At 40.9% G+C, this 12,725-nt stretch overlaps 1 protein-coding gene across 3 annotated transcripts in view; it reads right to left on the reverse strand.

Moving 5' to 3' along the window:
• Positions 1 to 3,767: 3,767 nt before the first annotated feature.
• Positions 3,768 to 12,725, reverse strand: part of large2 (LARGE xylosyl- and glucuronyltransferase 2) — a 165,037-nt gene continuing 156,079 nt past the window's right edge. For all 3 annotated transcript variants that reach the window (XM_041790494.1, XM_041790499.1, XM_041790506.1), the window contains 5 exons: positions 9,295 to 9,458; positions 8,769 to 9,047; positions 8,320 to 8,466; positions 7,946 to 8,141; positions 3,768 to 6,272 (listed from right to left, as the gene is read on the reverse strand). In XM_041790494.1, the coding sequence (XP_041646428.1) occupies positions 6,075 to 6,272; positions 7,946 to 8,141; positions 8,320 to 8,466; positions 8,769 to 9,047; positions 9,295 to 9,458 (984 nt within the window). In that variant the 3' untranslated portion in view covers positions 3,768 to 6,074. The remainder of the gene's footprint in view (positions 6,273 to 7,945; positions 8,142 to 8,319; positions 8,467 to 8,768; positions 9,048 to 9,294; positions 9,459 to 12,725) is intronic.

Here is a 12,725-nt window from a genome sequence, read left to right on the forward strand (position 1 = left end):
AGTCTGGAGATGCTGTGGACTACGCTCTGTAGCCTGCAACATCCTCAGGCATTACCGGTTTGGTGATGGGTCAGTCATGGTCTGGGGAGGCATATCCTTAGAAGGTGCACAGACTTCCATGTGCTAGCCATCGGTACCCTGACTGCTACTAGGTACCGGGATAAGGTCCTCAGACCCACTGTCAGACCATATGCTGGTGCTGTGGACCCTGGGTTCCTTCCGATGACAATGCTTGGTTTCACGTGGCTGGAGTGTGTCAGCACTTCCTGCATGATGAAGGCATCGATGCCATGGACCGGCCTGCCCATTCCCCAGACCTGAAGAGATGTCTCATTCATTAGTCACCCCTCGTTCATATCTCCCCCTTTACCATTCTTTCTCTCTTCCCGATGTGATCAGCTGATTACAACTGACTACTCAGCTAATCAGATTCTACTTTAACCTCTTTTGACAAATCGGCATGCACCTGTCATATTTTAAAACTGGTTCTCTCTTTCACAGTGAGCCAGTCGTTCAGTGAGGACACTACAACCGTCCTCCACCCAAGCCACCTCCATTCAGTTAGTCAGCATCTAGTCCAGATCCTTACAGGACTCCTGCTTATCTCATTTTGCACACTTCAGTCTCCTCCTCCAAGCCACCTCACTGGTTTCTAGGCTAGCTTCTCAGAACTCTACTCTTCATCTGATCCTGCATCTCTCATCATCCACACCACCAGTGTCTGCACTCCACTGGGGGGGGTAGTATCCTATTCCTGCTATTTGCCTCACCACTCCAAGTACATGAAGTGATCAAAGTGAAGTCTAATCACCAAAGACTGTGCACAATTCTCTTTTATTTAATATGTGAAATAAGTCATTGTTAAACTCATTTTAAAGGGGGTATATTATGCAAAAATCACTTTTCAGGCTTTTCTTACAAAATATGTGCCCCTTGCCTGTCTACAGTCCCCACAAGTACCATTTCCTTCCCCCCTCTCTTCTCCACCTTTCAAAAAAATGTGTGCTGAAACAAGCCATGCTCAGATTTTCCCCTCATGCTGTTATGTGGCCCTCCCCTCTTGGAAGAAAGTTCCGCCCTCATCTCCTGATCTTCCTCTCAGTTCCCAGCTGAGATCCTGGATAGCTCAGTGGGTTACCCTGCTGACTTTGATCTTGGAGATTGATGTCTCGAACCCTAGTCAGGTCCTTAACTTTGGATAAAAACATCTGTAATCTTGTAACATCAGGAGTGCCACATCCATTGCCTGAGAGGGGTGTGGTCAGGGGCAGAGTCAGACAGATCAGTAACATTTAAAGCCACAGACACCGAAACAGCTCGTTCTGAGCAGGGCTGAACAGAGGGGTTTTTAGACATGCAAAAATCCAATACTAGAGTGTTTCCTCAGCAAAAAAAAACTTCACAGGCTTGTTTTGGGGACCTCTGAGACCAATAAAAACTTGTCTTTAAAGGGTAAAATATGTCCCCTTTAAGTCTCTTCTGATTGCATCACCGACAGCAGATCAAGAACTTGAAGAGCTATCCCATTTCCTAGGGGAGATTTCACCACTACCTTTTGTTACTCTATCTTGAGGGGCAAGGGGAGCACTTTAAATCCAGGGGTAGGGGTAAAAGTTAGAAATGGGACCGAGTCTAAGTGTGTAAAGGTCTTTAATGAGTCAAAACAGTATATATCACCTGTCTCTTTTGTGGCACAAAGTTGAAGAAGACAGTAATTTCGTTGCCATTCCTGAATAAAAGCATCAGTCATTTAAGTTTGTGCAGAGAATTTCATGTCTCCAATTAATTTCATGTCATTTGCATTTTAACAGGACAAGACCTCTCTGGAGACCTCTGTGTTCATCCAAAATAATTTAGTTTGTATTTGAAATTTCTATTGGTCCAATTACACACATGAGGGGTTCATACTGGCTTAACCCAGAGAGCCTGGTAAACTTTATAAAACCCTAATCTATGATTTGGCCTGCAGGGGTGAGGGGCCTCAATAATCCCAACATAACATTTAATGGAAAGTCTGCAAGAGAAAGTTCAGTTCTTGTCTGCTGCCTCAGTGTACAAAAACAAAATATAAAATACAGCAGACAGCGTGATTAAAAAAGGGCAAATTTATTTAAAGCACTTACATAGAAAAATATGATTGATTTGAGTCAACAATAATAAATAGAGCGCCTGACTTTCCCCAGGCCCTGTCGCAACAACAGTACAATCAATATCCAGTTTCACAATACAGCAAAGGCACTAGCATTTACCACAATCAACAACACGTCAATGGAGGCGGTGCAGATGGTGGGTGAGGGGTGGGCGGTGAGGGGGGTCAGGTTCTTTACATCACTCTCACACCTACCCGAACCACCTTGGTGCGAGCCTGCAGCTGACACACACACCTACACTCAGGATTACCCTTGACTTTTTCTGCCTTTATCTCTGTAAAAAATGACACCAGATTTCAGTCTTCTCCTCTCTGCTCCACTTCTGTTCAAAGGTAGGGCGGATCAGGAACATAAACAACAAAAATATGATTGAAACACATGGAAAAAATGCAAACATGATTGATTTAAAACATTAACATTGCTTATTCAAGTTATTATTTGAACATTGAAAGGTCTTTGAGGAAAGGATCATCCTCTTGGGAGCTTAAATATGCAACCAAATTTAGAAAATATCTGGTCAAAAATTATGAAATGCAACAGCAAAATGTTGGTTTATCATTGACTGATCTCAATATGTCTAAGAAAAAAAATCACTTTTTCATGAAGTTAACATTTTGCAGATGATCTTGAGATGGTCAGACAGACAGATATCTTTAAAAAACAAAAAAGGCAATTAAATAAAGTTAGAAATTAAAGTCCAACTGAAATTGTAGTACATGATTTCATTTCTAGCGATGAAAACATCATTTATACACAAAGACAGGTTGTCAACATTATTACAATTGTTGATACCATTGGTTTTAAAATAGTAAATATATTTTACTTTAATGTTCAATTGTATCATAAAGTGCCAACACTTTAAAAGATTAAACCCAATATCTAAAAACTTTGAGGAAAGAAGCCAGCCTAATTTGATAGCAATCACCTACACATTGTCTAAATTATACAATTACAGTGGCAACATTTCAGCACAGTGTGGTTGCTAACATATTTGTGCAACTTGAGACAGCACGTGGGATTTTGCTTGTGAGTTTTTGCTAAAAGGTTCTTTGCAGTTACCTGACTCTGATGACGTGCGAGTGACTTTGGGGGTCAGAAGTGGGGGACAGCCATTAGGAATGAATGGGAATGGAGGGAAGTTAGAACTTTAAAGTTCTCAAATGTATACGTATGAGTACAATCCCTACACCTAATAAAAATGGGATCTTTTTTCCCACACTTAAACCAATTTACCTGGCATGGCAGCGATCAGTATCACAAATACTAAGTCCTGCAGACCTCCTAGGGTCTAGCCTTGTCTAGTCCAGGGCTTCCTAAACTTTTCAACTCATGACCCCCAAAATAACAGGGCAAGAGGCCAGGAACCCCCAAGGTCCATGAGGTCAGTTAAAGTACATGATGTTAAAAAGCATCATGTACAAATCTACATTTTAAAAGCTTCTGTACACATTGCTTACATTTAAGCACAAATATAATTTATAACTATGGTTTTATTTTAAATTAAGTTAATTTTAAGCATTTTATACAATAATGGATAAAATGTACCACTTCTGAAAGCCTCTTGACACCCCCCCCACCCCACCCCCCCCACCCCCACCCCCCTCCTTTTTTCTCCCACTTTGGGAACCACTGGTCTCATAAGATGAAGGGAGACAAGAGTCTAGAGAAGTCTTGTACTGAGCTCAGAGGCTAGCTGTGCCAATTTAACATAACCATAACATAACCTTGGGGGGTCAGTGATCGAGTAATGATGTGCTATTCAGGAGTAAGCTTGTGCTACAGAAAGGCTCTTAAATGCAAGCCAATGTAGGTAGCTCCCATTTGAGTGCTAGTTTCCTTTCCACCATCCTTTGATGTTATCTAATCCACATTTAAAATGCCAAACTATGACCAAATGAAAAGCTGTTTGAGAGCCAACAACCAGCTCTACTAAGCTGAGCCACATGATCTCCATCTCTTAAGAGATCCCATCACAATGTGCCAAAATCACGGCAAAACTGCACAGAATCAAACCAGACGGGTTTGTGGAAGCGGACCATACATGAGCGTTGTGTGACACCACTTATCCAAGCTTCAGATGGAGGCTTTTTAGATTCCTGACTGCTGATATTTCTCTGTGAGTTTTTTAAAAAACTTTTTATTTCTACTTGAATATTTCACTACATTGGAGACACAAAAGTTGCCTAGGAACTAAGAATGCAGTTATTTACCCACTTTCATCACTTGGCATAGCTGTAAACAGCTCAACACATGGCTTTTTTGGTAGAGTTTGTCAATGAAGAAATTACTTCTTGAGTTCTCCACTGCTGCTTGACATCTGCAAAGAACCTATTAAACACAGGGAATTTAAAATACTGGTACTGGGGAGGTTTCCTGTTATTGAAAGCTATGGACATCCGGTGATCAGTTCTCTGACTATTGATGGTATTAGATGGACTTTGATTTGTCCAGGAAATGAGAAAACTGGCAGCTTTGGTTTCATTCCAACAACACAACTGGTAGACATGCTTTTAGTCACAGGGCTGACACTGCACATTCTGCAATGCTAGTATTGTGTATGTGTACATGGCATTTGCAGCTGCGAAATGATAGGCTGTAACGCTAACCTGGGACAGTCAGAGTCCAACAAAAAAACATCAAAAATTTTCCAGTTTGGATGCTTTAAGACCATTTCTGTAAATTTAGGCTGATAATGTTCTTACACCTAAAACAATAAAGCACCAATAATAATCTTTAAAATGATGAGAATATTATTATTTCAGTTGGACTTTACAAACAGGGATATGGGGGTTCAGTAGACAGCACATATTCATCCAGTGATCTAGACATAGTTTGATGAAATGGCACAAACAAAATAAAGTATGAGTTTCTCATTCATCCATGTAAAGCTTCAGCTTCACTTCACAGGTCAGAGAGTCCAACTCCAGGTGTCAGAGTTGGTCTGTGAGTTGGTCCCTTCATGTCTGAAATCATGAGAGGATTTTTGCTTCTTTCAGAGGGATTAATGATGAGCAATGGGAGGAAAATTAAAATGATCCCACTTGTAAAAAAAAAAACAAAACCTCATAGTGCAACCCTTTACATGCAAGCAATTACATGATGAAGACAGAACGATGTTGACGACAATCAGTAAGCGTGTTGAAGACGAGCCATGTGATGCAGCTGGATCATACACTCGCACACACAAACACACACACAGAGCACATCCCTGAAGCTCACAGAAAATCCGAAATTACTCGAGCGGGACGTGATGGATTATTCTTAAAAGAGGTCAGAAAATATAGAAAGGAAAAATAAACTGATCCTTACGCAAAGTCGTAATCAAAACTTTGTAAATGTTCGTTATTCATTGGTTCTGATTTACACTGGAAAAGAGAAACTAAAATATCTTTGAATATCTCTGTAAATATCATGGAAAGTGATAAGGCTTAAATCTTTCTCCAGTTCGACTGGCCTCACAAACTTCTCTCTCCCCAGAAGGACACATGTCCCATCGTGTTCAGACTCCAACATGGACGGACTGATTCGTACCGTGTCTGCTGGGAAAAGCCCTGATTGTCAGAACAAGTAGTAAGAACGTCTTTTTTCTTCCTGGCTTTAAAGCTAGTCCGATCTGAACTCACTGATCGCCTCCTTTAGCCCACCGAGTCCTTAGATAAACCACCGTCACTCTGTCTGGTTTTTGGTCTCTGCACCTCGTCATCTGTCGCCTTGAGCTGGAGTCGACTGGAGAATTAATGCACAGGAGCCCGAAAATGTTCCACAGGGGCTGTAAAGCTTTACTTTCATTGTTTGTGCTGTGTGGCATTAGCTGCCCGCGGCCTGCAGCGCACTGCTGCTTCAGTACGTGTCCAAGCTCTCGGGCCTTGTCGGTCAGAAACTCAAGCCTGACCGCCTTGGTTCTCGGTTCAGCCAATCTGGAGGTTAAATGTTCCTCTGGGCGGTGAGGTACTTGAGAGCAGCTGCGCCATACTTCCTGGACAGGTCCTGGTGGAACTCGTCCTTCAGGGTGTTGAGACAGTTGCGGTAGCTGGAGCTGGAGCGAAATTTAGAGATGTCGAAGCTGGGAGCGTGAGGCATGTGGATCATAAAAGCGTTGGGGAGAACCATCAGGTCGTACTCCTGAGAGGAAGAGAAAACAGGAAGTATGAACACCAAAAAATAGATGACATTAAATTCATTTAAAAACCTGTGAACAAATATTAAGTTATCATTTACATATAATTTTATGCTTATTAAGCTTTATCTGGCTACCAGGACAGAGAAATTAACTGCAAGACATTCTGGCTGTAGACCGCAGATCTCAGACGGCTCCCTTTGCAGACCACAAGGGTAAGAGGTCTACTCTATCAGAACAGAAATACATCCTACAGCTTTCAGAATTAATTGGATTAAACTTCTGCTTAGGAATAGGGTAAGGGTCAAGGTTGAGGTAGGACACCAAAAAATAAAAGTGAAAAACCTGACCTTAAAACCTAATTAAAAAATGTTTAATGAAGATGACTAAACAGTCTACTTACAGGAGCAAAACTTATCCTCACCAACTAATGTAGCTAAGACTGATGCTAATGAAGCTATTATAGTTACACAGATAGCAAAGCTATGAAACAAATGTAGATTTAAGCCTTATCACTTACATAGATCAAATAGATTACATAGCTAGGTAGCTAAATCTAAAGCTAACAAAGCTACCTTAGCTACATAGTTTACATAGCTATGTAAATAATGTGGATTAAGCTAAAGCAAACAGATAACATTTCTGAATGATGTGTATTTGTTTTTTTAGTGGGTATACCCTTTGGGGACTGAAAAATAAGTTGGTGTACTCCTTACACCTGTGTATAGCCGGCACTACACCACTGTGAATAGGACTTTGGAGGCTAAACAATGAAGTTCACGATATTTGAAATGCAATTTCAACTGAATTACTGATCAGTTAAGCAGGGAAGCAGGTGGTAAGGTGGCACTGAGCATTCTGTCAAACATGCATTTTTATATTAGGAAAAAACAAAAAGAAACACATGGTGGTGCAGGGGTTAGCACTGTTGCCTCACAGCAAGAAGGTTCCTGGTTTGCTTCATGATCTCCCCCCCATGCATGCATGGGTTCTCTCCGGGTACTCCGGCTTTCTCCCACCACCAAAGACATGCTCGTTAGGTTAATTGGTTACTCTGAATGTGAGCGTGCCTGGGTGTATGTCTCTATATGTCAGCCCTGCGATTGACAGGTGACCAGTCCAGGGTGCACCCTGCCTCTCGCCCAATGACAGCTGGGATAGGCTTGAGCCCCCCGCGGCCCCCAACAGATTAAACAGTATAGAAAATGGATGGATGGAAAAAACAAGCAAAAAAGTATAAATAACTCTTAGGCCAAATAAAATATAAACAGAAGATTAAAATGACAAAAAATGGACACTCTTTAAGTGATTGATAATAAAAAATCTAACGTATCAACCAATAGTGCAGCTAGTCTGTAAATCAAATGCTTGTTGAAGCCGGTTGTGTGAAGAGCAAAACCATCTTTTCTACCTAGTAAAGATTTCAGTGTAGTTCTTTGCACTTCTTTAATACAGAAATGTTGTCCAGTTCTGATAAAACTGTCTCTACGGCTGCATCCATGCTAGTCTATTTACTGGCTGCCAATAGCTACCACCTGTAGCTATTTGCTCCTTTCAAAAGATTTGCAAGGGGGATTCGCCTGTTGACAGACATGGAATCCGGCCAATCCATCAGCTTTGAAAGGTTAGGTTGTCACTAATCTTAACTCAAATTAGAGCCAACGTGGTACAAATATACCTGTGCATCTAGCTCCATGATGTGGGACACCTTGTTCCAGCCAAAGCCAACAAAGCGCTGGTCATACTCTGGACAGTCTCGTCTCACGACGACATACGGCTCAAAATCCAGCTCCCACTCCACCTTATACGGCGTGGTGGCTGTTCGCCATTTGGCATAGTTGGTCGGAGCGTGACCTTTGGGCCACACATGGTACCTGGAGCAGTAGACGAAGAACATAATAAAAGTCTTGATTTCTAATCCATTGTTCTCCCTCTTTACCACTCTAATATATATATATATATATATATATATATATATATATACATATATATATATATATATATATATATATATATATAAAAAATGAATAGCAGTTTATCCCATGCAGGTACCTGAAGGTGTAGAGAGTCCCCATGTCCAGCATAGAGAGCAGCTCGGCTTTGGATTTGGGGAAGGACAGACGATAACGGAGTGTCTCAAAGGCTGGAACCACTAGAGCCTTTTTAGTGTGAGCCATGTCCAGCTGCACCACAGACCTTCTGCATGGAGGAAACAGGAAAGTTAAGTCAAACTCAACAGGGACTCCTGATTATTACAAACCAACATACCCATATCATTCTACACCATTTACACTCAAATATTGTTGACATAAATCAGGAATCTACCGCTGTATGCAAGGGTTTTCACTTTTGTTTTTAAACCTTTGGTCTTCTTTGAAACAGTTTTTGGGTCCTAATTCCTTCTTTGCCTCAACTAGTTTGTCTGTTCCTGTTACTGGGTCCCTTCGGTAGTTTAAATTTTTAGCTTGGATCAAACACAGGATTTGTGTAACAGACCATACCTGAGGTATTCGTAGAGACCATACATTGGGAGGAAGTCCACATCAGTCAGGAACACGTAGGGTGTGTTGGCGTTCTTCAGGGCTACGTTCCTCACCAGGTTGACGGGGTAGAACTGACCCTCCTTGTACACAATATGGTAGCCAACATTCTTGCGGTTCTTGAGGACCTCGGAGGCCTGAGCGTATCGAAGGAACTGCTGAGCCTCAGCATCAGACATGTAGAGCGCCAGGCTGATAGGGCCCTCCCAGTGCTTACAGATGGCCTCCAGCATCTGCAGCCTGTACAGACACACAACATTACCCTCATGTTACTCACAGATGAAAGATTTTTCATCAAATTTAGGTTAGAAAATAGTAAAAATCTAAATTAGTCACGATTTAGAGGGATATGATGGTTAAGCAGTTACACAACCATACAGCAATAATGGTGCTTCAGCTGGGCCAAACACAGTAAGAAAAACTCACCTACATGTTAAAAAACCTTCAAATAAAATATTGTTTCAGGATCTATCTGATGGTTTTGTACCTGTCCATAGAGAGCTGAGCCACCAGTGTGATGTCGGTGTCATCTTCAGTGGGCGTGTACTCATACTGCAGGAAGTAGAGGTGAACTCTGTGAACCGTGAGTCGCTCCCTGCGAAAGTCGTAGCACTGATCGTCCTCATCCAACTCCTCCAGAGCTTTCTGCAGCTAAGAGGACACACAAACACAACAAAGTTTATCATTCAAGTCCACTACTGCTGCATGAAATCCAAACTAGTCCATTGGTTTCTTCATTTACGTGAAATAATCTTCAGTTAGATTGGATCATTTTTGCCCATTTTTGTTTTCTTCCTTGATCTTTTCGCAGTTGGCAAACCAGATCTTATCCATACACCACTAGTCCATACATTTAGACATGGCTTATCCACTGTTAAACTTCTTTTGTCCCTCAATATGTGAAATTTGTCAATTTAAACAGAAATGTTGGCTTATTGTTTTGTTGGCATATCTTATGGAGTTTATCTTTTTTAAGACTTCTCAGTTAAAGATAAGCAAGAAGCTACTGAGGAGGGCGCAGCCAAGTGGTCCATCACTCCCTGGTTGGGATGCATTTAGTGAGGAACTGTAAAAATTCTCAGATCATTGTTTGGTTAATTCCTTGGTTTTGGGCTCAGGGATTAATACTGCTCTGCTCAGTAGAAGGAAAATAATGCAAACTGCTGCATGTTTCTAGGTTTCTCTTATTTAAAGTGGCAGCAATGGCAGTGTTTTCATAAATAGATTTGCACCAGTTGTAAAAATTGGTGTCTATGTTTTGAATTACAATGACGCTGATGTCTTATATTGATGCCAGTGTTTTTTTTTTCTAGTACTGCTTTTTTTGTAACTCTGGTCTTTTCTTTGACTAAAACTATGATTGGAAATGTTTGTCAAGTATCTTTTTTAATAAGAAAGACAAGACCAAGACAAGCTAAAAAGATCTTCGATGACAAAACCAATGACAAAAAAAATTTATATTTTTCATCAAGGAGACTAAAACAAGACTAAAATGTACTTTATTTTTTGTCTGACATTAATCCCACATATTTTTCCACTTAGGGTCAATCTGTCAAAACACAACACATCTGTTTTGTCTTATATGCCTGGAAAAGAAAACATGATAGTTGTATTAAATTAATTAATTAATTTTAGTTTAACTCCATTTTTCTTCTTCTACGACAATGAGATAACTACTATATACTCTGTTCCTGGTTTGTTTTAAATTCTTGGTGTCATGTAAGTCCATGTGGGCTGGGCGTCCAATTATATGTATGAAAAAATAATAAAATAAAAACATTAAAAAAAAATCTTTGATTTGGGCAAAGAAAAACAATGTTTGGACTCAACATTTTGACTAAAGTGTAAGGACTTTTACGGACTAACACGAGACAAAAACTATAAAAGGCAGAAATGATTAAAATGTGACTAAAACTAAAGAACATTTTATCAATTAGACCAAGAAGTAGAGTCCGACCGAAATGGGATTTTTAGGTCAAACGCAGATACTGATATTCGGGGCTAAAAAAAGCCGATATCCGATAAATCGGACGATATCTCATATATTGGCCGATAACCGATATTTTGGCTGATATATGAAATAAGAACATTAATATACACAGGATATGTACTGTACATGAACACAAATGTGGACATGTGAATAACCAGTGGCATTTATCTTTGTTTATTTCACAAAGATGCAATTTAGATGACATTAAAATGCCGTATAATAGTCTTATACTGCGGCTGTGGACAATATTAGACAGGAAAATGATAAATGGAGAGCCATATTTACATCGTTGTGGCAAATATGCACATAGAATATATTTACAATGTGTTTCTTGATAACCCTAGGGAAGACCACAAGCTTAAATGCGCCTGTTTAATAAAGCTGTTCTCTAAAGATCTACTATTAGTGAAACTTGCTGTCTCCACACTGGCAGAATATGTCACAGGAAAGATAAACACCATATGAATGCTTTTCTGGTTTGTGCTTTTCAAAGTAAAAGCCCGGTTTAGCATTTCTATAGAGAAAGTCTGTTCACTTGTACAGAATGCTTTTATTTTGAATAGTTCCTGACAAACCTCCACTATTCACTGAATCAAGTCGCTTTGAAGACAGGGCGTTGAGAGCAGGGAGATGTGGCTGACACGTAGAAAACTCGTGCCCTGTGTGAAAGCCGCACTGGCAGGAACTGGAGCTGACACGCAGGAAACACAAGCGGCAAATTATGATCCAAGTCTGAAACGAGCATTAGTCCTCTGCTCTGCTGCAGTCGAACTGCACGAGGACGAGGCTGCCTGTGAGTGCTTAGAGGCGGGGAGAGGGGCCCACGGCAGCAGCACGGCTCAGTGAGAAGAGCAACAATGATATGTGCTTTCACGTCAGAGTCTCCAAAACTGTCCAGTAACACCAGAAAAAGTCGCTAGATTTGTTGCTGGCTGCGTTTTTGAAAAGAGTCGCTAGAGGGGTCTGAAAACTTGCTAAATATAGCGACAAAGTCCCTAAGTTGGCAACACTGAGTGAGGGAGAGCTGCTGCTGCACTCTGCGTATGAGGGGGAGGGGCCAGGCACTCAGGCTGAGTTCAGCATGGACACACACAGAGCAACAGGAGCAGAGACAATCTCCATGCAGCAAAAAAGTTAATATATCGGCTACATATTGGCCGATGTTGATTAATCTGTGAAACACTATAAGCGGCCCGATTAGCGGCCCGCCAATAAATCGGTCGGGCTCTACTAAGAAGAAGCTCAGCACTAGTTCATGCAGGACACGGTAGTCATATGCCCAGCTGTGATCAGCTAATTATCACCTCCCAGCTCCCACTGCCAATCACATGCACTTCTCACTAATCCCTGCTTGCATTAACGCTGATGCACCAGGATGCTGCTGGCAAAGCTTAACCTCCTCCACCCCAGCCTCCTCCTTTATTGCATAAACGGTGTTGCACCCTTATATTCAGGTTCATGCTCCTATAGATGAAGTGCTTTTGAACTATTTTTGTGTGTTTGGTACACATTATCATAAATGTATCTGTCCAAAAGGGAGCTTTAAGTCATGCACTCCCTGAAAAGTTAAAGCATGCTGCTTGACAAACCCAGGGAGCATCTTTAGAGCAGAGCCTTCTCCGCCAAGTAAAACTGTATATCCATTTGGCAATAAAATGGTAAAATGTATGAGTGTTCCTGACTGAACTTAAACTATAGATAACAGTCAGTCAAACATCTTCAACTGATATCTGTTCATGTCCTCATTATTTGCCAATGACCAATGTTTATTAAAAAGATTGATACTAGTCGATTCTGAAATTAAACTGGTGCATCAGTGCATCCCTAATTATAAACTCTTTGAGATATATAAGGTGTGGTTGCATATTTGTTAAAGAATAGCAGGTTATTGGTGCTAAATCACCACTTGTGTGAGCAGGTGGACAGGT

The sequence above is a fragment of the Cheilinus undulatus genome, linkage group 1 (genome assembly GCF_018320785.1).
Source record: "Cheilinus undulatus linkage group 1, ASM1832078v1, whole genome shotgun sequence".
Taxonomy (NCBI): Eukaryota; Metazoa; Chordata; class Actinopteri; order Labriformes; family Labridae; genus Cheilinus; species Cheilinus undulatus.